Here is a 26834-nt window from a genome sequence, read left to right on the forward strand (position 1 = left end):
ACACCCTTGCGCATAAATGTCCTTCTGTGAAAAGACAAGAAAGACAAACTCTAAAGACCGAAATCAGGAAGCTTGGGGTGGAACAACCAACACTACAATAGATATACTTTATATTATCTAAGAGGATTTAACATTTTATTTTCTTTCTTTTATCTATTTCATTTTTTGGGTAGATAATTCTGGTCCACACGCCAATACAGTAGGTGGCGGTAATGCCTATAAACGCTAGTAGCCACCCGCAATAAAGCCGTCGGAAGAAGAAGAAGAAGAAGAACAAGAACAAGAACAAGAACAACAAGATGAAGAAGAAGAGCAGCAGCTAGCATGGACGCCGTGTCGCAGCGAGTGTTGGAGCACCTGACGGAGGTGGAGGAGGCCGCGGAGGAGGTGCTCAGCACCAAGCAGCAGGTAACTGAGAGCAGACACGCAGGACCCGGATGTTAGCCCTGTCTGTGGTCCACAGGGCGCTTTTCTTCAGCCACATGTACGGTGTTATCCTGCCTGGGTCCGATCACAGATCACAGGTTAGATGGAGAACATGGAACAGGTGGAGAAATTACTTTACTTGGAAGCTTCAATTCGGCTTGACACTTGATTTGACTGCATTTTATAGGAACTGTCTCTTATAAATAGTCCACCGCAGTTCATAAATCCAGAGGTGGAGAAAGTACTCAGATCTTGTACTTGAGTAAAAGTAGAAGTACCAGAGTGTAGGAAGACTCAGTACAGTGAAAGTCCTGCATTAAAAATGTTACTCAAGTAAAAGTAGAACAGTATTATCATCAAAGCTGGTTTAGGGAGCACTTGATGTGATAATCAGCAGGCAGGGAGCACGGACCATACAGCACGGACCATACAGCAATATTGGCATCGCTAGACCCATGGCAATATTACAGCAGTTTCACTGTTAAAGGTTTATTTTACACTAAATGTGTGTGTAACTATTAAGCTCCACATGACCAGAGGAAGTTTCTAACTTGATGTTACAGGTGGTGGAGCTGGACAGCAGGAGGAACAGGAACAGAGAGGCTCTGAGCGCGCTGAGGACAGAGGACACGGGTGAGACATCTGGGCTCAAACATTCATGATGTTAGGGAGGTCGTATACAAACACTCACTGTGGATATGAGTATCGATGTTGAATCAAAACTGATGTCATTGCAGAGAAAGTGAAGGTTTGCTTCGGAAACATGTTCATCAAACTTCCCAAACTGAAGACTAGAGAGATGATTCAGAAAGGTAAGAAAAAGGGACTTTGGAAATCAAAATTGACCAGATACTGAATATTATGTATTTGAATATAAATATATCTGCGGTGCACATATTGTGGATACATAACTTCACCTGTTTGTCACCTGTAGACCAAGAGCAGCTGGACAAGGAGATAAATGAGCTTCGTAAAGGACTGAAGGCTAAAGTCAACCGTCTGAATGAGCTGCAAGGTACCTGCCCCCCTCTGGCCCTGGGACTCTGACAGAATACACTTTCTCACTTAATGCTGAGAGGATACTTAAGAACATATCTAGGATTAAAAGACTAATGTCACAGTAGGATTTGGAAAAACTTGTCCTTGCTTTTATCTTCAGTAGACTGGACTACTCCAATGGTGTCTTCACAGGTCTCACTACAACATCCATTAGAAAGCTGCAGCTGATTCAGAACGCCGCTGCTCCAGTCCTCACTTATGGCGCATTTCCACCACAGCGCGGAGCTCGCTTTAAGCGTGCCGTGCCCGGCCCGTTTTTGGTTGCGTTTCCACTAGGCGTAGTTCCGGCTAGCGGGTACTATTTCACAGTTTTTCTGTTCTTTCCGGGCCAACAACCAGGCTGAGCCGGGCTGAGTATGCTAAACTAGAGAGAGAATCGCTGGCTTACTACAACAAAAAGAACATATTTGACCGTGATTTAATTGTAATACACGTTTCAAAATGATGCCGAAGTAACAACACACTGATACCGGTTAGTAAAAACCATGAATTAATGCTTTGACAAGTCTGCAGACAGACGGCAGAGAAACACCTTTTAAAATGCGTGTTTTCTAAATGGAGCTCGGCTAAGCTAACGTTACATATGCTCCGACCGTCCACACTCACAACGGCCTATACAGACATAAATAAAGCAGCGACTGTATTCGCCATGACACAGACAGTCTGTGGTTTGTACTTGTTTAACTTGTGTCTAGTTTCTGAACAGATATGAGGAGCTGTGAACTCTGAGGGCTAACAGCTAACGGCTGTGTTGGTTTTGTGGTTCGCATTGAAGATGACTTCAAGGCTCCGCCTACACTGCGTTACTATAGTTACTGCCCCAGTTCCTAAACTGTAACGGCCCGTCTACACTACAGGCATCAACAAATCTTGAAGCTGGGCGTGTCTGAAGCTTGGCGATTTTTTGCGACCAACAACCAATCACATGAATCTCCCGCCCCCGACATACAAAGCAATAGCAATGTTAAACGAAGTACACTGGATATAAACTCCCCAAACAGGCGAAAACCTACCAGTTTCCCCCACTGTCTCTGCCACCTCCCTCCATGCCTGGTTCCTCCGGTTTGTATCCCGGTAAATAGTTCTGGTCGGAAAGAACCGTGTGATTTGCTACCGTAATGTCTCGTTTGGAATATGAGGAAATGAACTGGCTCTCCCAGCTTGCACGCGGTTTGATTGGCTAGCGCTTGTAGTTAAGTTAAAGCCTTTTATTGTCATTATACACAGAGTTTAACGAGATTCAGAGTGCAAATCTGTCCCGGTGTGCAAAAAATACAAATGCATAACCGGGTTTTGATTGGCTGATGCCAGCTTCGAAAGCATCGGGAGCATCAAAAGTTGAACATTGCTCAACTTTTGATGCTCGTGATGCTTGCAAAGCCATGCTCCGCTCCCCACAATGCAGTTCGGCGAAGATTCAAAATCTTCTACGTCACCCCATTCAAGTGAATGGGTGAAGCGTTGAAAGCATTTTTCGATGCCTGTAGTGTAGACGGGCCGTAATGGAAACGCAGCATAAAGTGAGCCAATGCCGTAACCATGCCCAGGTCCAAATGGACCAATCTGTGGAGCTCCACACACACACACACACACACACACACACACACACACACACACACACACACACACACACACACACACACACACACACACACACACACACACACACACAGACTTATCTTTTCTCAGCTGCGGCTCCGCGTATTTCTCAGGCTGAGAAATACGATGTGTTGGATGATGTATGATTCATGATGTGTGTCTTTTGTTTGTTTGCAGGGAAACCTGAGCTGCGGGGCTACAGTCTTTCTCCTCTGTCCACTGAGGAAATCAAAGCTATTAACAGCCTCTTCAAGAGATGACTTTAAATCTCCTTACGACTGGACATTTGTTGGAACAGAAGCCTCCTGGATGATTGACAACCCATATGTTACCCTTATCAGCTGCCTGACATTTTCATTTTCAAATATTGTGTTGCGGTCTAAACCCTACAAAAGCAGTATGTTTAGGTATTTCCCCTTTCCTCTCACTTGTGGAAAATCAGCCTTGGGCTCAGCTGAGTGCTGGAAGAACATTGTGTGTGAACACAAAGTGGTGTTGTGTTGTCTGCTGTGATTAAATTGACAGAGCTTTTATATTGGGTGTGACTGTGCAGTAGTACCTGGTGCTGTAGAGCAGATAGTGTTGTTTCAAATTGTCACTTAAAGGTGGGGTAGGTACTTTTGGAGAAACCGGCTCGAGTGCTCTAGAATTTGAAAATACACAGCCGCAACAAATGTGCCACTTCCTGACAGAGCCCCTCCTCCAACACACACGAACGCGCACATGACCAATGAGGGCACGAGATCAGTGTGTGCACAGATGGAAGGCTGACAGGCAGGTACTCCAGTTACTTTAGCTGGGCCGGCTCAGATGATTGGTCGTGCTTTTTACAGCGCCACAGCGTATTTGTTGTCAAAGCACTTCAGATATTCATTGCTATCGGGATGTTAAGAGCATTCCATGGAATATAACAAGTGTATCTCGAGCCGGTTTCTCAAACTTACCTTCCCCACCTTTAACATATAATTTCCAGCCATATGTTTAAGGAAAACATTTGAACCTCGTGTTCTCGTTCCATCACTCAAGTCACCTATGATAACATTGTATTCTTCACGAACATGCACAAATCCAAAGATGATGCCACACATGATGTAAAGGAAATAAACCACACACACACTGTTAACTAGAGTTCACACACTGTTTCCATATGATCTACAACTTTAAAAGTACATTAAATAAAATCTGAATTATTGTTTCACATTTGGAATTCTGTCAACATTTCAGCAGTTTCTCCTACTACACATTTCACATGTTAAAATACACATAGTACACTTAGAGGCAACCTGTAAAATATGCTTTGTGTCTCTCAACTCAGTTTGTTGAAGCTGTTTGCCTTACCTGTCTCACTGACTGCTCATGTTTCTGTGCAATTTGACCTATTTCAAGTTATTCCAACACCATAACCTGAAACCGAAGCTGTGAAGATGAAACTTCAGGCATAGTACACTTTAGGTTCCCTGCCAACATGCATGTTGCTCTGTGGCGGACAGGAGACTGTCCTCCATTGGTTTGAGTGACAGCATTGTGTGGTTCCGTGGCCACAAGATGGCAGCACAGTACTGGATTCAGAGGCCCCCCACAGCCTTGTAGTGTTCAGTGGGTGTTTCTCATTGTCGAGGAAGGCTCCTCCAGAGCCACTATTTCAAGGATGCTACGTCATCGAGTCCCGCCGAAGTACTGTTCCAATGTCCAGCATACTTGGAATTCTACCGAGGCCGGCGTACTTCGTAGCGAGAAATTTCGAGGCTGCACATGTGTATCCTCCGGAATTAAAATCCCCACAATGCTTTGCGCACGGACCAATTTCCAAAATCTGGGAGAAGAGTCTAGCTGCGGCCGCGGACAGTACACGACGGTACACGACACGCCCACCTGACACGACACTACGGTGGCTGAGAGACCGTATGGCAGATTAGAAACGAATTGCAAATGTTATTATAGCATTTTAAGCAACTAGTAGGCAAATTAATGAATAACCTTTCAGTTTGAGAACCCCTTATCCCATTTTGATGGTTGACATCTCATTTGAACAGTGAAAGCCAGAATGACAGCAGGGGTGAATTTTATTTTATAGTTTTGCAATAAATCAAAGATATGTTTACTGTATATTATAAAAATGCTTGTCATGTAGGCATACTGGAGATTGAAAGGCTTTAGTCAGTGTTGTAGCTGAGATTCTTACCGTTCCAATGATGTATTAATAATAATTGGATACTTGGATTTATATAGCGCCTTTCGCAGGGCCGTATTCATGGAGTCAACATTGGGGGGGACCAAAAATTCAATAAAAATTTGAATACTAATTTCCTGCCATTCTAAAGGAAAATACATAAAAAATCACAAACACATTGGATACTTTAAAACCTGTTAAACCCCATGCCCCTGCCCGTGGGGGCAAAACACAACAATAGTCATAAAACTGTGTCTCAAGCATGGTTGTAGGAAGCATCCTCAATGTGGGTGGGACAATTTGACGGGGGGTGTGGGCGGGAGGGGGACCTAACCTCCTCTAGGGGGGTCTGGGGGCATGCTCCCCCGGGAAGATTTGTTTTTAAATGTTGAAGTTAAAACCATCAATCTGGTGCACTTTGAGAGCAACATTAGGGACTAAATCTATGGATACATCTCAACAACACCCATGTGAAACAGAACTGAACAGATTTACTTTTTCTTTATGCATATTTTACAAATCACTCCCTTTTTAAACTGTAGTATGAGTTGGAATGATTTCATACCTGTTATTCTTTTATTTTGTATAACTATAATGATCATATAAAGGTGTGCCTTGGAAATACTTGTTTTGCATCAATCTTGATACAGGGTACTTATTATATGTTATAGTTTGGATTCCTAAAGCTTTTAGTCTACTATCCCATCATTCAAGGGTGGTTTTCACAATAAGTAATGGTTTATTTTTTGCACGGACACTATCATTTACATTTTTTTTACTATGTTCAATCTGAATTTACTTTAACAACATCTATATTGATATCTATATTATATACTGACACTAGCCCGCCAAACCCTGGCTAACAACTGAAACCAGCTAGCCCACAGCTAGTTAGCTACTATTCCTGAAAAGTTCGGTTTTAACATCAGAACTACAAGTTACTTACACAAATAAGCTAAACCGGAGGGTTCATTAACATTACCATTACGAAATAAAATAATATAGATTACTTTAGGGCTAATTAGAAAAGATACCAGAACTGATGGAGGGCAAATTAAAACATGACTGACCTGCTTGGAGAATCAAGCTAACTGAAGGTGGACTCAGACGTGCAACAGCGAAATACACCCGCGGGTACAACATAAGGAACCAATTTACATATGAAAAGAAATATCATTTTGGTGAAGTTCACAATAACAGAAAATATAGATTTTCAAGTATACAAAAAACCAAAATAAAGAAGTCATAGAATAGCTAATAGCTATAATTTTATTTTAATTAAAAAATCAAAAAATTAAAATGAATATTTTTTTTTGTGCTATTTATTGGGGGGGACATTTTGAGTGTATCTGAATATTGGGGGGGATGTGTCCCCCCCAATGTATATGGTGAATACGGCCCTGGCCTTTCGTGAGACCCAAGGTCGCTTTAAAAAGAAGAACAGGAGTAGAAACAAACATAACAAATAGATTTGGGGCCAAAGGCCTTGGCAGACAGATGGGACTTGAGGGCCCTTTTGAAGGCGTCAAGCGTGGGGATGTTGCAGATCTCCGCAGGGAGAGCGTTCCAGAGAGTGGGGGCTGCCATACTGAAGGATCGCAGGTTGGTGCGGGGGGCCAGAGTCTGAAGACCGCAGGTTCCGGGGTAGGGCATGTGGGAATTGTATTGATTTGATACAAGCAAGCCAGTGTTTCATCGTGTACTTTCAACTACAGTATATGGTCCGGCAAGTTCAGCATTCACTGTGATGTATATAAAATAAGACACTGATACCGTTTTCCTCAATGAACATTTATTGAACAGAACATCATGTGGGAAATCAGAGCTGGTCAACTTAAAAAAATATTGACCTGCAGGAGTTTAAAGCCTATTTAAAAACTCCTCAGAATCTTTCACTGAAGTCCTTCAGCCTTTGGTGCGCTTCCTCACTCATGTTCTTGGTGAGGTAATGAGAACAAAGTTCCATCTCACTGATAAGACAAGATGGTATAAAGAAGTCATAATAGTCATAATATTATAAAATCACTTGCATCAGGGGTTGTACACTTTAATGTGTCTATTCACTAACCGACTCTTTAGGAGTGGTCCTCGTCAGTGTCCAGGGGCATCAGACAGTCAACCATTATGTTGACATGCACGGTTTAACTCCTCCAAAAATGATCCAGGCTCGATTCAGAATGACACAGTACCACACAAAACAAATGTTGCATGTACCATAAGTTCTATGTAGTATGTGTTTTAGGAGTAGTAACCCACTACCATGTCTGTGAGAATCCCTTCATCGTGAACAATAGGTGAATTGGTGGCCAGAGGGCTGTACGTCAAGGACGCAGTCAAACCCGACTAGCCCACTTCTCCGTGCATAGTCATATGCCCTGTTGCACGTTTCCAACTGACAGGTGATACCAAAGTTAGATTTTTGGACATGAATACACGGCACAGGACCCTTAAAGGTCCTGGAAACTGCAAAAAAGTCCCCTTTTTTATCTATGCTCTGTGATTTTAGGTGGCGATTTGCTGTGATGTCCGATGTTTTGGATGAGTGGTGGCTTTGTATGTGCATTTGTAGGTTTTTCCTTTTTAGTTGTAGGCTACAAAAACAACATGTTGTGGTTTAGCGCTTTGACATCAATTTTGGGGGCTGTGGAAATATTGTGCCATGTTGCTGCAGCAGCCAGAGCTATCACTGGAGCGGCCGCCGGGGCCATCACTGGAGCGGCCGTCTGAGCTACCACTGTAGCGGCCGTTGGGGCCATCACTGGAGCGGCCGTCGGGGCCATCACTGGAGCGGCCGTCTGAGCTACCACTGTAGCGGCCGTTGGGGCCATCACTGGAGCGGCCGTCGGGGCCATCACTGGAGGAGTCGTTGTGGTTGCTGGGGACGCCGCCAACGTAGTTGGATGTTCGGTGCAGCAGTTTTTAAAGTGACTAAAGAACATCTCCTTTCTCCCAATGATTGTTGGGCAAAAGCCACAGTGCTGCTGGCCACACATTTGAGATGGCATTTATAAACATTACAACCTAAAAGAGAGACAGAAAGTGGTTTAGAGGATTCTAGAAACAAACCAAAATGAATTTCTTGTAAATATGCTATTTGAAACAAGGTGTTTGTGCGAGAGCAATAAATAATCATGTCACCAACAGTAATATTTTTGCCTATAAACTGAATTTTTGCAGATTGAATGTGTGATTATGCTCATATTGTGCCTACCCTAAATAAGGATACTATTCGAGCATTATTAACAATTCATAACCTGAATATAACTCTAATTTTTAATGTTCAATTTCTAATTCAAAATTAATTTACACCAAGGATGTCCTGAGGCACAGAAATAACACATGTAATGAGTGAGGCATTAAACACATCTAACAAGTAACATGTAATGTGATGAAGTATACAATGATCATATAGAATTATAGATTTACTTACCTCCATATTTCACAAGTGACCTCTGGTGGCTCTGCAAATGAGCCATCAGACCAGGGTGTGACCCGGTCCTTTCACAAAATGGACACTGGAAGGTGTCCGAGTCCAATTTGTTGAGCTCTGGGCGTGCTCCATCACGGAGTGTTGTGTTGTTTGTCTATAGGTGAATAGAATACAATTTAAGTGACTTTAATATTGGAAATAGTTAACTCCTTAAACAAGCAGCAATGGACTGGCCTGTATAATGTTAGAAATTAAAATCAATGTTTTGAGAGCATAGTGCACCTTAAACACACAGTCAGTTTAATTACTGTTTTATACTGAAAAACCAGAAGTTCTTGTACACAACCAGGTGTTAAGCTTTTATTCTGAAAATCCTTCATCTCCGGTTAGCATGAGGCTAATATACCATTTACTATAGAGGTGAATTTAGCACCGATATGATATGATGTTGCACAGCGAGACCTACTGATTTCAACACTACAACTATAGACGTCGAGATATTATTATTGTTGGATAAGGTACAGTTTATTTGATTACGTTATTGTTTAAATTACAGATGTGGTTAGCATGTGACAACATTCAGACTGACCGGAAACCAAACTGCTGTGAAGTATTTCCTGTATTTTTAGGAGTATTGATTACAGCGTTTAGAATGTGTTAAATGAAAAGTCATGAAAGAGTTAAGAAAGAGAAATGGCGTGTTTAGATATATATTGAATGTACAATGTCTTTATCCTCTGATATGCATAACAACGGATATTGAAATGTGGTGAGCTGGTCTGCAGGGAGGAGCCAGCAGAGGATATATAAACAGCACGACCTGAGGGGACGGTCTCTCTCTTCACGACCAGAGCCAGAAATCACAGCTGTATTTCTGTTCGGACTATATTCTGTTTGTGACATTACCACGCTTTTTATTAATTAAAGTACCAATTTGAACCTTCTCAGAGACTCCATTTAGTCTCCTTTTTAAACTGCTTACCTGGACGTGAGAATAACGAACACAGCATAACAATAATCCTATGGGACAAAGCTGGTCATACTTCCTCACTTTCAGAAGGTAACCCTTTAACGGAGCGTCCACACTACAGCTTCAAAAATAGCTTGGAGCTGGGCGTGTCTGGAGCTTGGGGATTTTATTCAAGCAACACGACCAACAACCAATCACATGAATCTCCCGCCCCCGACATACAAAGCAAAACCCCCGGGGATTTTATGCGAGCAATATATATATAAACTCCCCAAACAGGCGAAAACCTACCAGTTTCACCCACTGTCTCTGCCACCTCCCTCCATGCCTGGCTCCTCCGGTTTGTATCCCGGTAGGTGAAGAGGGTCTGGTCATACAAAACCTCCTCCGACTTTTTTTGAAATATAGAAATGAACGGCGGGATATCTCTCCCAGCTTAGACGCGGTTTGATTGGCTACGGCTTGAGCTGTCAGATTTTGGGAAACGGGATTTGATTGGCTGGCGCTTGCTACTCCGGCGTCTCAGGCGACAGAAGTTGAACATTGTTCAACTTCTGTCGCCTGAGACGCCTGAGACGGACCGCTCTGCTACCCACAATTCAGTTCGGCGAAAAAGCGTGGCTACGTGACGTCACTCCATTGAAAGTGAATGGGCAGATTGGAGCTTTCGACGCTGTAGTATAGACGGGCCGTAACTGCCATTTTGCACATTTTGTGTCTTGATATCTTGTTGAAAAAAAAAAAAAAAAAGTTTAACTCCATCTGATTCAGCCAACTCTACTCTTTGGTTGATATGTTATGCACAAAACAACCTCTAGATCTCACTGTGGTTCGAACAGAAAGCCCTTCAGCTAGTTTAAACGTCAGGCCTACAGCATGGCCACAAACCCCATCTAAAAACAGAGGCTCTGTCCTAATTACCTGATTGCATCCACCTGGGTTACTTGGCTCTACCCAATAACTACCATTTAACTTTAAACCACACTTAAAATAATAATTGTACATATTTACATGTCTACAGTATAGCAGCTAATACATGTTTTAAATAAAAAAACATTCAAATGTGAAAGACACCTTCAATTAATATTTAAAACTTGCACAAAATCAGATTCTTGTAAAAATTAGAGTACATGTATTGTTCCATCTGTCAAGCTAAGATATATACATATATCTTAGCTTGACATGCTAACTGAACGTCGAGCATGTCAAGCTAAGAGCTAAGATATATATATATATATATATATATATGTATTCCATTCCATTCCATTTAATATTTAAAATACAAATCAGCAAAATAAACACAATTACACTGCGCTAAACAGCCACATCGACAAACAAACGAGAACCTAAATAGTATGTAATTATATCTAAAACCACAATACCTTAATTACCTGTACTCGGTGCGCCATATTGTTTGTTGTCTGTTGTCTGTAAACCTCCATGTCTCCTTAAATATCCTTGCGTCAGCGTCTCACGTGTTGGGCGTGCTCTCTTCTGACCATATTTGGAAGTACAACTTTCGCGGCCGCAGCTAGACCCTTCTCAGCCACCGTAGTGTCGTGTCAGGTGGGCGTGTCCTGCGGAAATCGCGCTCCATTTAAGGCGGGGCCTCACATATGACGCACACCAAGCCCCCAGGAAGTCTGATGAGAATATTCGTTGTGGCCAAACGTCGGTACTACACTTCCTTTAGGTTGCTGGGCCCGGAAACACTTTTTCCCATTGACTTACATTGGGAAAAAGTGGTCTGTAACTCGTTGGATAATTTTTTTTAAACTAAATAACCTACCCAGTATGAACACTTGTATAGCCCTTATTAAAAACATTCGTTCTTCAAGTTGTAAAATGTGCTAATAACGTTATTCTGAGAGTTATTTCCCTCCGCATTATGAACGCGCATCTAACCCACGGGACCGCGCCGCCCGGCACGTTCATGTGATGTGACGTGTTCAGCACTACATGCGTTTTACCTTTGTCACTGTCACTACCCGATCCGTCCCCCTGCCCGATCGGTCATGGATGTATAATAAGAACTGGATACAGCGTGGGAGGCGGGGCCTCATTCATTCCTATGAGAGTTGCTCATTAGCGCATGATGATAAAATGGCCCAATTTTTGAGAGAGTGAGACGTCACAGATTACCCGGCATGCCTGAGAAGTACCCGTATGTGCGTTCATAGCGCATGCGCAACTTGAACCAAAATGCTTGTTCACATCAAGCACGTCAATTTGCGTACACCGTAGTGTAGTACCGTGCGTTCATGACAGCATGGTAATGGATTGTTGTTATGATGGATTTGATATTAATGAGGCGGCAGTTAGCAGCTAGCGGCTAGCTAGTAATTATGCTAATGTGCACATCAATCGTTATGTACTTATATTACGGTGTAACAGGATCTAGTGATATCCAACAGAGCTTCATTTAGTATGAAAGAATGATTGCACTGAGCACATTGCAATGAGCTTCTTAGTGCAATAATAAGCTACAGGGACGTTAATCTAACGTGTATTCACTGAATTTCACTTTCTGCCTTTAACGGCTCGTTGTAGCTCCAGCCCCCAACCTCCCTGTGAGCACAGTGTGCTCTGATTGGTCGGGACCATGCTGAACACGTAACATGAACGTGCCGGGCGGCGCGGTCCCGTGGGTTAGATGCACGTTCATAATGCAGAGGGAAATAACTCTCAGAATAACTTTATTAGCACATTTTTACAACTTGAGGAACGAATGTTTTTTATAAGGGCTATACAAGTGTTCATACTGGGTAGTTTATTTTGTTTAAATTATCCAACGATTTACAGACCACTCTTTCCCAATGTAAGTCAATGGGAAAAAGTGTTTCCGGGCCCAGCAACCTAACGGAAGCGTAGTACCGCCGTTTGGCCACCACGAATATTTTCATCAGAGTCCGGCGCACTTCCTGGGGGCTTGGCAATGGGACGTCCTTTCCTCCGGAGTGTCACGTGAAGCGAAGTCCGTTTGTGATGACGCTGCACAGCTGATCGTCTGACAGCAGCTCTGTCCCCGTTATTTCCACACACACCCCCCCCGTCTCTGTTAGTACACATTTACTGACACAAACATTTGTATCATCTGTTGTAGACCCAAATAAATAAAATCAATTAAGAACTCATTCTCAAAAAAGATAAACGCCATTCTTAAAATGTATAAACGAACATTAGTTGGATTAATATTGATTAGAGTGCACAGAATAGATAAAATAATTGAGAGAAGAAAAATGGAAATGACAATAAATGAAAATGTAAAATGAAAAAAGCAATCATGAAAATGTTTCCAACAAATGAATAAAATGATTTTTGACCACTTTGTTGTTCAGATATATCACATACTTGTAACTAAATGAAACATTAATTAAAACAAAACACGGTATAAACTGAGGAGTGACTCTCGTGAGTTTCATGTATTTTCTTCACTCCGCTGGGAAACTGCTCTCATGTCAAGAAGTATCAGATCAGTGCATGCACTGCATCGTCCAATCAGTGAGCGATACACAGTAAGGGGGCAGGGCGAGTGTCTGAGGATTTCATCGAAGGATGGTCTAGGTCAGGGGTCTTCAACTAAAATTCAACGAGGTCCAGTTAGAGAAAATGTCCCCATGCAAAGGTCCGGAACATCAAAATGTCTAACTTACTTCATGAATTAGTGTGATATATATTGAAGTGACCTGTAGCTTTATCAACGTCTGCATAATCAACAACTGACTGCCAATCAAATAAAGAAAGTACAATTCAAAAACAACAATATTTATTGTCAATTAACATTAAATACTGTGGATATGTGTAATGTTCCTCTTGGGCTGCATTTACAAATAAAATAGAGAAAATAAATAAAATAGCTTTTGAAAATATGTGCATCTTAAAAGTGCTTAATTTTAGATAAATCAAATAAAGTGTAGCAGCAGCTTGAGTGTCCCTTTTTCTTTGTTAACCGTTTCACATCATGACTTAACAGTTTCAGCCGATTATAGAACAATATCAGTCTTTACACATCATAACAATTTAACAGTTTCTCTTTCTTTCCCTCTTATATTGCAGTCCCCCACTCACTTTTTTTAAATTCAGTGTGAGAATTGAGCTTGAGCTTTTCCTGCCAGGAGTTTGTAAATCTGGGCTGATCATGGAGTCAAGTTGTACTTTTTACAGTATTACGGCTTCTACAGATTTTATGGATTTTATGGATTTTTTTTATGGATTTGTTGTCAAAGCACTTAAGCTATTCATTGCTATCGGGATGTTAAGAGCATTCCATGGAATATAACAAAAAGTGTATCTCGCGCAGGTTTCTGAAACTTACCTACCCCACCTTTAAGTTAAAAATCAAGGGTTTTTATTATTATTTACAGCAGGGGTGGGGAACCTTTTTCCTTTCAATTTTTACAACATCCTCCGAGGGTCGTACAAATTATTGAACTCAACCTTTGCTTAAAATATTGAAGTTAAAAGCATCAATCTGGTACACTTTGAGAGCAACATTAAGAGATCTATGGATACATCTCTCAACATCCATATGAAACAGAACTGTAAGCATATTTTTCTTTTTGGATATTTTACAAATCACTCCCGTTTTAAACTCTATTCTTGTTATTTTTAACAACTTTTTTGTTGCTGTCATATAGTATTTTATACCAGTTTTTCATTTAGTCTCATTAATAACTATAATGATCATATCAAGGTGTGCCTTAACCTCACTGAGCTGAGGTTATTTAAGCCTCTCAACATCTAGCTCTCTTCCACCTGGTTGTAGAAAAGCTCTTTAAATTCGTTAGCATAGCTAGCTAACCAGATGCTAATAACAACAGATCGCCACTGTGTTTACAACTAAAGACACAGCCACGCAAACACTGCGGCATGTGTACGGCTCCTTATGGATTATTATCCTTATATGCAATATTTTAAGGGCTGGAGCGGCGTTCAAGTGCTCAGCACTCCTTTCAGACGAGACATAAACCACGTGAATACACGGAAGACACGTTACGCTCGTGTTGTGTTCAAGGAACCTGTCCTTGGCCAGGAAAAACAGGTACTCGCATTTTTAATTATTTTTGCGGTCTAGATTTCTTCTTCTTTTGTGAAGTGAGAAGTTATCCGTCAGTCGGACTGACAGACGGACTCCCTCCCCCCCACCCCCAAAACAAAAACTCTTCGGTTCTCAACGAATTACACAAGTCACCCAAATCAGCGTTAAAAAAGAGGGAGGCGCCGAAAAATCCCCTATTAATGTATTGATTATAGCTCCGGGTCCGTATAGGTCGGCGTCTGGGTCCGGATCCGGACCGCGGTCCGCCTGTTGCTGACCCCTGGTCTAAGTGGTTCCTCGGTTATAGCTCCTCGCTCCTCGCTGCTCGTCCTCCGGCAAAAATAAGGCCATTAGGACGCCACTCAAGATGGCGCAGACAAATCAACTTCCGGTGAGACCGAGACCGAGGAGCGAGGAAATGAAAAATAAGAGAAGTGAGAAGGGCCCTATGAGCGCACATACGGGTACCTCTCAGGCATGCTGGGTAATCTGTGACGTTTCGGGAAGTCCCCTGCGTCACTACAGCTCCCAGAGAGGAGGAGCGAACAGCCAGCAAGCGGGAAGGACGAATGCTTGGGGTCGGCTGCACGGCCATCACAGGGAGAGGAAGGCTGCAGCCTTTCTCTTCTGACTGAACAATATCCTGCTTGTAACATTACCGCGCTTTTTATTAATTAAAGTACCAATTTTGAACCTTCTCAGAGACTCCATTTAGTCTCCTTTTTAAGCTTCTTACCTGGACGCGAGAATAACGAATCCAGCATAACATTTGGTGACCCTGACGTGATCTCGTGACACCGGGAGAGCGGTTGCAGTTTTCAAAGGAGTTTGAACAATGCTGGCAGACATACACTCGGGCCCAATACAGAAAGGTAAAGAAGTACCTGTTTATTCAAAATCTTCAATAGATTACATAGGGAACAATAGGAGTGTGTGTCTGTCTGGTAAGTTGGACTCCTGAGAGACTGCCTAAATTAATGTTAAAACAACCAAATTTATAACAATAACAATTATATACCTTGGGGCGTTGCTTTGTCGCAAGCAGGGTGAGTTCATATTTCTTCTTTTTCTTACATTTAACCCTGCATGTTACTAATTTGTGTGTGTTAGTATTTTAACTATAAATGTGTGTGGTCATTGTACTTTGGATAGGTGTCTTGTTGCGTTTTCATGTAGGTGTCTCTTGATACGTTAGTAGTTAGTTAGCCTATGACGTAAGGATATATATGTCCATTTAACGATTATTGTTAAGATCTATGAGACATAGCGAGTTGGTTACGGGCCAAGTAATTGAAAACCAGCAGGGCATAGCGAGTCAACTTAGGGTTGAGTAACTGAAGACAGTGCTAGTCGAAAACAGTTGAGAACCAACTGTTTTAAAAAAGTCATTTTTTGAGGAAAAGGCTTGATTTAAGGTGTAAGCCTTTATCAGTGGTCATAACTGTTCTATTTTCAACCAAGATATTGCGGGTGGAATACACACTCTAAAAAACAGTGGGTTATTTCATCTACCCAACCATGGGGTTATGAAATGTTTAACCCATTCTGGGTTATTAATATGGTATTGGGTTATTTTTGTGTAACCCAAGTGCTGGGTCAAAATATTTTTGTCTACCCAACCATTTGGTTATGAAATGTTTAACCCATTCTGGGTTATTAATATGGTATTGGGTTATTTTTGTGCAACCCAAGTGCTGGGTCAAAATATGTTTGTCTACCCAACCATTTGGTTATGAAATGTTTAACTCATTCTGGGTTATGTATATGGTATTGGGTATTGGTTTGCATGAATCACAACAATTTCACATGTATTAGATTCATTCATGTTGAGATAAACTGAGACAAAGGGGACTTCCAGACTGCCATTGTTTGATTTTGACCGCGATCTGGCGGGAAAGGTTTTCCCCTGCATCCTGTGTGCACTCGCGATATTTGGGCATAACCGTAAACTTAACCATCATCATCGCGAGAGAAGATCATTGAGACAAGAAAGACCGTTGGGGAAAGTTGGAGGAGGTAAGCAGAAAACATTGTCATCTAACTGTGAATCTGTTAATAAATGTCATCAACTGCTAGTCCATGAGCGATATTGTGGTAACGTTGATAGTTAATTTGTTATTTAGTGTTCTTTTTTATCTCACTTAAAAAGCCGAATGAGCCGACGAACATGCTAAAGCTAACGTAGTTAACTAGCTAGTCTGTGTAACTGCCAGTTAGAGAGATGGTTCAAATGTAGGATATCAGGATTGAAAACTAAATGACGGTAGCATTACCAAGTTAAACGGAAAGTGTGCTACCCCAGGCGCTTATATGTCAGTAATATCAGCCCCTTTTACAAAAGGAATGTTGCGCCGTTATTCGGCTGCGTCACGTAAATTAGCTGCCAAGCTAGCTGCCATGCGGAGCTGACTGCCACTGTGGTTTTCGCTCTGCAGTTAATGTTACGTGACGGATGCCGCTCTGCTCTGTAGCCCCCTCCACGAGTAAGGTTTCCACGGCAGGTATTATGTATGCTAGCAGCAACACACAGAGTTAACACAATTATACAAACATGGGTTAATTATTGGAGGTAACGGAGTTATTTATTTTGTTAAAGTTTCAGCTACAATAAAACAACCATGGTGCTGTTTCTTTTGATGTGAAATATTATTTATATATTTTAAATAAAAAGAAATGTTAATTCTGTTTACAGTTCTGTCATCACATTATGTAATGTCATTTGTTAATTCAGTTTTAAAGCTTAGCACTTAAGGCTGGATCCATGTCTTTTAAATTGAAGAACTCTGTTGAATTGGTTTGGATATGACTAAGTAATTCGTCAACTTCTGTCTGATAAGGGGACTGATAAGGTTTGGTGTAAAAAAAAAAAGCAGGTTCTCTGTAACTTAACTTTCACTTTCATTGGTCTCTCTCAATTTTTCACAGCAATTTGTGACTGCAAAAGTTCCTGTGGCTGCTGTCCGTAGTTGGTTAACTAATCTTGCTCTATTGTGGGTTGACCTGTTTCTAGCAGTCACAAAAGTGTATCACTCTATATAAAAATAAAGGCTTTGATATAACCATAAGTCTGCAGATAAAATACAATGCTAATAACCATAGTAAGTGGGGCTCATGTGTGCTAAATACAACAGGTAATACAAATAAATGAATAGGAGAAGCAGACATTTGTCAGTTTTAGTAGCCTCATCAGCAGTGAGGTTGAAGTCAAGCAAATGTACATTTTATGTTTTGTTTTAATTAAGCTCTTTATGTGTTTTTTGTCTCAGATCAATGGACGATTTTGTGTGTGACACATTGACACAGTGGCAGTTGACAGACCTTATTGATAGATTTAAAGGTAAGAACATGTTTTTGTTTACGTTCACAGCAAGCAGATCGTCTGTATAGCTAGGTAAAGGAATTATTTGAAATGGCATTGACTGCATTGTATTTAATGTTACTGAAAATGCATTTTTATTCCAATAGCTTCCATGTAATTAGCCTCTTATTTTTTGCTGTTCTCCATGGTTTAAATATGTCCTTGTATTTAGTTTTTTTGTCTTTCAGACGAGGGAATTGACGAGGAGAGTTTTCTTCTTTTAGACGAGGGGACCATCAGCCAATTGATTCCAAAAGCTGGCCCCAGGCTTAAGTTCCTCAAAAAATGTAGAGGACTTGTAAGTATAGTTAGATCACTGCAGATGTGAGAGGCTACACCCCTCCCCCACACACGCATATTAATTCTGAGGATTTGTTCAAATTTGTGAGCAGATGGCATATATTTGCTTTAAATGCAAAAGGCAAATTCCAGGGGATGCCAAGACTCTCTTTCAACATTTACGTGCAGTACATCATGTAAACCATTCATCAACATATTTCCAATGTAGTGAAACTGGTTGTGGTAGAACATTTTCTTTTATAAGGTCTTATAGAAGACACCTATTAAAGGAGCATGAAAACCAAAGTGATACTCCCGATGATCCCCTTGAAGGTCCAGCCCAGCCTGTTGACATACAGCTTGCTGAAAATGAGCCTGTACAGGGAGTTGAGGATGAATGGGATGAACTAGGGCAAGATGACATGACCAACCGGGTAGCCCTTTTTTTAGCTCATCTGAGGTCTAAACCTTCTTTGACATTCTCTAACTTAAACTTTATGGTTCAACACACCTCTAGTTTAATTGGTGATATTGTGGGCAAACTAGAATCAAAGACTATGTCTTTATTTCGTCATTTTGGTCTTGATCAAAGCCCAGAGGTAGAAGAGCTTGGGCTGGAGTTCTTGGAATTAGCCGAGCCTTTCAAAGGACTTGATACAGATTATAAACAGATGCAGTATTTTGCTAAATCAGGAAACTTCATTCAGCCAGTTGAGGAGATTTTCACTGGGGGGGCATGCTTTGTTCAGCAAAGAGCCTCTGCCACTGGCACTGTGCGACAAGTCTCAGTTCGTGATTCATATCAGCGTATTCCGCTACAGCGCCTTCTAACCAAGCTACTTGAAATTCCTGGGGTTTTACAGGCCATGCAAGAATGGCAGCAGAGAGAGAGTGATGCTCTTCAAGATTTATTTGATGGGCAGTTTTGTAAAACGCATCCACTGTTATTAAAAGAGGTTTCGATCCCACTTATGATTTACCAAGATGATTGTGAGACAGTCAATCCGCTTGGGTCTAAGACTGGGGTTCACAAGTTAGGATTTATATATTTCACCCTAAAGAGCTTGCCACCAGACCTGCTATCAAGTTTGCAGTCACACTTCCTTTTAGCAGTGTACAAATCCGATGACGCTAAGACCTATGGCCTTGATGCAGTGCTGCGCCCTATTGTGGAAGAGATCAGGTGTCTTGAGAGGGATGGCATCACTGTTGATACCCCCAACTTTCAAGGTGTTGTAAGGTTTACAGTGGTCCAGGTAGTGGGAGACAATTTGGGCGTGAATGCCATGCTTGGCTATATTGAAAGCTTCTCTGGAAATTATATGTGTCGGTTTTGCAGAATACATAAGGATGCCCGGAGGTCTCAGACGCTGGCAGATCCTGCACTATTGCGTGATGTCAATAGTCATGAGGCAGATTTGCGTACAGCCGACCGCTCCCAGACAGGCCTGAATAGAGACAGTGTCTTGAATGACTTGTCTTTCTATCATGTAACCGACAACATAGCACCTGACATCATGCATGATATACTGGAAGGCGTAGGGCCATATGAAGTCAAGCTTGTGTTAACTTCGCTGATTGAGCAGAAACATCTAACACTTGACAAACTAAACTACAGAATCACAAGCTTTGACTACGGCTTTTGTGATAAGGGTAACAAACCTTCTGTAATCAGTAAGGATGATCTAAAAAAGGTTAAAGGCGCCATGCATCAATCAGCAGCTCAAATATGGTGCCTACTTAGGTTGCTGCCGACAATGATAGGTGACCTGGTCCCCATGCATTGCAAGGAATGGAAACTTCTCCTACTGTTACTGTTATGTATGGAGTTCATCTTCTCTCCTTCTCTTACTGTTGAAGCAACACTACTTAGCTAAAATCCTTGAAGAGCATCACTCTCTCTTCCTGGAGCTCTATCCTCTTCACTATTTGCTGCCAAAACACCACTTCATGCTCCATTACCCAAGAGCCATTCAAAGGCTCGGACCCTTGACTCAGTTTTGGGCTATGAGATTCGAAGCGAAACACAACTTTTTTAAACGGGTTAGCCATGTAACATGCAATTTCCGAAACATTTGCAAAACCATGGCCTTTCGCCATCAGATAGCGCAGTGCTATAATTTGCTGTGTGGAACTGTGTTGAGCCACAATACAGAAGTTGGTCCAGGGCACACTACCTTTCTGGCCAACATTGAGGGAGTTAAAGACATCGAAAGTGGTCTAACAGGCATTCCCCTTTTCAGTGAATTGTATGAACCAGCTTCGGTTACCTTTAAGGGAACTGCATATCGAGCAGGCATGACTGTATTCCTGTCTTATGACCCAGATGGAGAGCCCCAATTTGGTCTCATAAAGTCCATTTTAGTACTAGACCAAACATCACACACACCAACAATAAAACTTGTTGTACAGAAGTGGGAAACACAATGGTTTGATAGGCATTTCTTTGCATACAGTGTGATTCCCACTCAAGTTTTGGCAGCTGTTGATGTGAGAGAGCTGCTTGATCACCATCCCCTACATGCAGTGAAGTCATTCAGCGAGACTGATGACAGTTTATACATTTCACTGCGCTATAGACTTTTTTAGAAAATCAGTTTACTGCCACCAGTACAGTAGTATGACACTTTGTAAATAGCATTTTGACTCGACAAGTCCATTTTTTCCTGCCATATTTGTTTAGTGGTTAGCTATAAATGCTGCTTAAAAGGTGCCTTTGGACTACAGGGATGATCATGCGATGGAGTACTGGGATGTTTCTGTAAATACTGGGATGGATGTGATAAATTGTACAGTAAGTATTTTTTGTTTAATCTGTCTACATATCGTTGCTGTTGGGCAGAAACCTTGTGTCTCCATATTTAAACTATGTTTTTTATATTTCTAAATGTACTAATTCGTCATAGTGTTGTACAAAAGTAGTACAAATAGATCTACAAGCTCCCAACGTCAAGAGCTTGTCGATTGGCTATTTCACAATTTTAAAATGTTAAAAATTATAAACGGAACAATTTTGGACATACACGGTTTCCACCCGACGGTGACGGGTAGTCACTGTCAGTTAAGAAGTTACATGTTTGTTTTATATCTTTTTCAATTTGCCGTAGATCTGCATGGTCCAAACTTGTCGCATTTTTCATTCACTCGGGTGAAGGGTTTCTGAGTGGTTTTGTGTCTCTTAGGGGTCAATATAAACCATACTTTACACAGGTCTCTGAATGTATCAAAACTTTGGCGTGGTGCATATCTTTCACACAATGCATACTGTGTGCAGTCTACTGAGTCTGCTGGTGTGGTACACTGATTTACATTACTGATGCTCATCCGGCAATTCTAGGTGGCTGTCACTGTTTGTTACATTAACCTGGGTTCTGTTTAGATTGAACCTGCTGTGCCACCTACAAGTCCTGATGTCCAACCAACTGCCACAACTCCACCCTCCATGGAGGACCAAACGGCACCTGTCGTACCAGCGATGATACCTCAAACACTACATATAATTCCACAATTTGTAAGCTCCACTTTTTAAGACTTGGGTTTCACTTTTTTCTTTAATCAACACTAAAGAGTAATACACGATATCTGTGATGTTGTCCCTTCTTGCAATTTTCTCAGGATATCCGCCAGATTCTCACAGGCTCAACTGAAGGCAAGCTGATCCTGGGGAGCCTTGATGAGGATGTGATCATCCCTTCGCAAAGAAAGTGCCTTGTCTGTATTTTGGTATCTCACCTCATGGAGAAGTTTGGAGAGAGGTAATTAAAAATAGTGGGGTTTTTTCTTGTTTTTGCTGAATGTTATGTTGGTTTGAAAAAGGTATATGAATCTTCTTTCAGGGGAAAAGATAAGACGGGACACTACTTTCAAGTCTCACATTTACCTAGACCACCAACATAAACATGCACAACACATGTACCAAAACACACGTTCAGTAGTGTTTTTAATTTATTAGGATGCCTATTAGCTGCAGAATATGCTACAGCCATTATACTGGGGTGCAACACATGTTTTAGAAATACTTAAGATCTAATTTGACAATGCTGGTAATTTAGTTTTTCTGTGTTTGCAGTCCTACCAGTGAGACAAAAAAGGCCTTGGCTGCAGCTTTGATTCATGGGTTTCCCTCCTTGAAGGACACAAGCAGTGGCTTCGTAAGTAATTAACATTTTATTGAGGAATTGATGCTAAAACAGTCAGTTGAACACAATATAACTCATCTCCCAGCACCAGAGTACTGGACTTCTGTGCTGTTTGATGCCCGGTGTTGTCAGACAGACATACAGACAAACCCTGTTCTAGATGGCTCAGCCACATGTTGTCGCCACGCTATCAAAATGTGCCTCATCTCTATTCACCAAAGACTTTCATTTCTTGACAGGGATACTGGTTCACCCCAGGACGGAACCACCGCCCAGCCACTGGATTCCTCGAAGAGAGGCTTCGGAACATCAGAAAGAGGATGAGAAAACCGGCCAGGTCACGGAGCACGCAGCAGACACCACCACAAAGTAGTGAAGCTGGCACTCGTAGGACATTCATACCAGGTAATCGTTGGAACTGAATAATTTGTTTAAGTAATACAGACACATAATTTGAGATTGTTAATATCCTTATGTGTACTTTTATAGAATGTACCATATCGGAAGAAAGAGCCATACAGTGTAAAGAATGGCTGAAACACAATTCGCAGCCCCTCAACCAGGTGGAGCAATACATGCAGGATACAGCAGTGTACAGGTCAGTAGGAATGCACTGAGGACACTAGCTGCAGCACTCATTCAATGTCATTTTGCCTATGCATGCATCTCATCATGGTACTGTTGCACCTCAAGTCATTCAAATCTGAACTACAGACTTCTCAAAACAAACTACTACTAGACCTCTCACACCTATGACCTAACCCCTGCTCATTATGATGCTATAGTGGGATGGCTCAGGGTAGGACAGAGTACAGCAACTTGCAATGGGCCTGGTTTTCAAGGGACCAGTGCCATGTACCTGTCAAAAATAAAAGGGCACAACACCAGTGGGAGCTCCATTACTCTCCCCCCCCCCCCCCCCCCCATAATCGACACAAACATGGGGATGAATGCATTTTACTATTATGCTACCAAAATGTGGAACACCCTACCACCAGCCATCAAGAAAGTGCAACTCCTTACCCTCCAAAACTGCCATACAAGAGCACCTGTCTGCAACTGCCCTCGGGGCTTTTTGTGTTATCCTTTTAACATTCTTGTACTGCTGTACTTTCTGCAAACTATCAAACAGGGCCAAGTCTTTAAGGGAAAACGGGTGGGACATTCAGGGGATCCGCCAAGAGTTCCCACATCTATTCACTCCAGGCATGGTAAGTTAGGAAGGAGTATATGTTTACATATGATGTGGATGCATTGTTTATAACAATCTTTTATCAGTATGTCAGCTGCCACATTGAATTTTCTTTTTCATTTAGATTGCACAGGACTTTCAGATCCTACATAGAGAGGCTGCGCCTAAGCTCTTCGAAACCTGGCTCCCTTTGTTTAAAGACAAGATCCTGCACCTGGCGAGACGGGAAGGGAAACTTATCTCGTCGCTTGATGGATTAACACCCGGTAATACATTGTTATATTGTACAGTAGACTTTATTTTGCTACTAAATGACCAATTCACAGATTTGCCATGCCACATATTGATACCTATAAAATTGTCTTCCTACAGATTGTTTGGGGGAACTTGCTCTGAGCCAGTTACCAACACTGCTTCCACCAACTGTCTACAGGGTTGGCCGAAAAGTGTTCCGGTACACTATCGAGGGGTCTAAGTTGGCCTTCATCGATCATAAGCCTGTAAGTCCCTCTGCATATCTAAAGGGAAATGTTATTCTTTTAATCACTTGAACCCAGCATCCATATTCTTGGGGGGGTGGCTGGGACATTATCCAAAAATGGCAGCTAGATCGGCTATTTTTGGCGAAGAGATTTGGTGAAGATGGAAAACAGTGGTCTAAAGTACAGAGCCAACCAGGTCCAGTTTAAGTGGTTAAGAATGTGCCTGACTGCCTGTTATTCCTTGGCTCAAGAATAATTCAGAACATTGTTTCTGAATATGCATTTTATCAGCCACTGCCAAATCTTGCTTACCCTTTGCTTTTGCACAATCTTTTACTTTGTTTAATTTATCTTGTCTTTTGTTCTTTATTTCTTTCTCAGGTTGGAACAAACTTGGTGGAGTACCTCCATGAGGCGAAGGTGTCAAGACCTTACCCATATGTCCTGTCCCTGGGAAACGATATTTGGCACACCTCTCAGGCGTTCGTTATTCTTGATGGGGAGGCGTTGGAACAAAACACATTGCTTCAGGCAGTCGATGTCTGTTTCAAGGTATTCTATATCTTTGACATCGACTACACAAAGCAGTGTGAAGCTGTATGGAAATTCTTCCAAAATGCAGTGTACGAAATCAAGGGAGGAGAGGAGTCAAAACCTGCTACGTCCTTGCGTGCAGCAATACTTGCTTGCAAGTAGACTTGTGGTCTTGATCCTTTTCTTTTCTTCTGCTGGTCCTCCTGTTCTATTCTCTCTCTTCTTCTGCTTGGCTCAGAATAGGGTTCTATCTGGTTAAATCAAATATTGCAGGATTTTTGAAGTGTGTGTGTGTGATGTTCAAAATACTACCTAATGCTCAAAGTATTTTATGAGCAAGTTGTGTGCTGAGTTAAAAGAGCTAAATGGTGGAAGCATAAATTGGTAAAATGTTTATTTGCACATCTTAGTTTCCTGTCGTTCGGATCACCTAAAGGAGCAGTACATTTTTGTGATCATGTTGGAGGATTTTCTTTGTAACGTTTACATGGCCAGTATATGAACCAGTAATTTCTGAAAAAACGTATGTTGCTATTAGTGGTTCTCAAACCAGAAGCAAAGATTTTGAGATTTAGAAAGTGCAGATCTACAAGCTCATAGCGTGGCACAAAGTGCTATGAGCTTGTAGATCTGGATGCTGTTATGATGTGTTTATTCTAATGTGTGTTATGTACAGTACAGCCTGTAAACAACACACAGAACACAGCCTGTGTTGTTTACAGGCTGTACTGTACATGCATAAATGTTAAGTTTTGTTTAAAGAAAGTTTTGCCCTTTATTGTGAACTGAATCTTTTGCCCTTTATTGTGAACTGAATCTTTTGCACTTTATTGAACTGTCAATTGTTATAACAATAAAATGAATATTTTTCTAAGATTCCAACATTGTTTAAAAGCATTTATTGCATATTATATTATTTGCATGACCAAATATAGGATGTATTTTAAAAGGGTTTGTAATTTAAATGTTTAAGAGACATGGGTATTGCATTAAAAACATGACGATAATAACTTGTAGAATTAACCCATCGCAGCTATTATGACCCAGCATTTGGGTGTAATATTTAACCCAATCTATGGTAGAATTAACCCAGGGCTGTAATTAATTTAACCCAGCATTTGGGTGTAATATTTAACCCAATCTATGGTAGAATTAACCCAGGGCTGTAATTAATTTAACCCAGCATTTGGGTGTAATACTTAACCCAATCTATGGTAGAATTAACCCAGGGCTGTAATTAATTTAACCCAGCATCCATGGGTGTAATATTTAACCTAATCTATGGTAGAATTAACCCAGGGCTGTAATTAATTTAACCCAGCATTTGGATTAAATGTATAACCCATCTGCTGGGTTAAAATACACAACCCATTTCGTTGGGTCAAATTAACTACTGCTGGGTTGGTCCAATATTGATCCTGGCGTTGGGTTAAAAAACGACCCAAATGGGGTTGTTTTTAACCCAGCATTTTTTAGTGTGCAGTATTTGGGGTTACAACAGCATTACGTTAAATTGACGACGGTTATTTAATAGTCACTGATTGGTTTCCATAATACATCCACCTAGCGTGTCTAAATGGCAGCAGTTGACTGTAGTGGACTATAAAGTCAAATATTACGCAGATAAGTTTATGGCTTAAGCGTAAAGGGTTCCTAACTTTAAGTGATGATATCAATAAGATAAAGCCCATTTGTTCATAGTAAACTAGATAGAAATGTTATTTTAAACTGCAGTGTTGTTTTGTGTTGAATTTTCTTGACAAGATTGCCCCGCCATTATTTAAACCACCCCTGTGAGAGACAGGAGGTGTGTTATCAAATCCCTTTGTTCTTCAGGTTAAAGGTTGTAAAATCAGTTGCCATCTTGTTTTGCCCTCATGTTGAAAATAAGACACACGGAAGTCGCCATTTCGTGAAATGCTAATTGAAAGTACTCTGTTTGTTTTTACACACTCAGTCACACTCACATGATGCTAGGCACTCCATATTGAGAAGGACAAATCATATCTCTTGGCAGAGTTGGAACTATAAAATAGACAGGTTATCTTACCGTGGGAAGTTTGGTATTTGTAGGAGTCTGGTTTTGGAAGTATTTCTGCTTCGGTTTATTTGAGATATTCTTGTTTACAAGTGTGTATTGGCGTTTTTCATTTCAATA

At 41.3% G+C, this 26834-nt stretch overlaps 2 protein-coding genes and 1 long non-coding RNA gene across 3 annotated transcripts; all 3 read left to right on the forward strand.

Annotated features, from left to right (window-relative positions):
• Window positions 1-238: 238 nt before the first annotated feature.
• Window positions 239-3617, forward strand: pdrg1 (p53 and DNA-damage regulated 1). Its single transcript, XM_034083330.2, has 5 exons — window positions 239-408; window positions 990-1059; window positions 1164-1238; window positions 1361-1441; window positions 3262-3617. Exons 1-5 carry the CDS (start codon window positions 325-327, stop codon window positions 3342-3344), a joined length of 393 nt encoding a protein of 130 aa, XP_033939221.1. The 5' UTR covers window positions 239-324; the 3' UTR covers window positions 3345-3617.
• A 14625-nt stretch (window positions 3618-18242) lies between these two features.
• On the forward strand, window positions 18243-22031 carry LOC139433919 (uncharacterized). The gene is made up of 4 exons (XR_011643317.1): window positions 18243-18348; window positions 21013-21123; window positions 21709-21840; window positions 21945-22031. It is a non-coding gene; the product is annotated as an uncharacterized lncRNA (long non-coding RNA).
• A 736-nt stretch (window positions 22032-22767) lies between these two features.
• Window positions 22768-25252, forward strand: LOC117447151 (uncharacterized). The gene is made up of 6 exons (XM_034083804.2): window positions 22768-22873; window positions 22958-23066; window positions 23601-23679; window positions 23785-23926; window positions 24033-24160; window positions 24524-25252. Exons 1-6 carry the CDS (start codon window positions 22789-22791, stop codon window positions 24836-24838), a joined length of 858 nt encoding a protein of 285 aa, XP_033939695.1. The 5' UTR covers window positions 22768-22788; the 3' UTR covers window positions 24839-25252.
• The last annotated feature ends 1582 nt before the right edge of the window (window positions 25253-26834 follow it).

Source organism: Pseudochaenichthys georgianus, chromosome 5, assembly GCF_902827115.2.
Source record: "Pseudochaenichthys georgianus chromosome 5, fPseGeo1.2, whole genome shotgun sequence".
In the NCBI taxonomy this organism is placed as follows: domain Eukaryota; kingdom Metazoa; phylum Chordata; class Actinopteri; order Perciformes; family Channichthyidae; genus Pseudochaenichthys; species Pseudochaenichthys georgianus.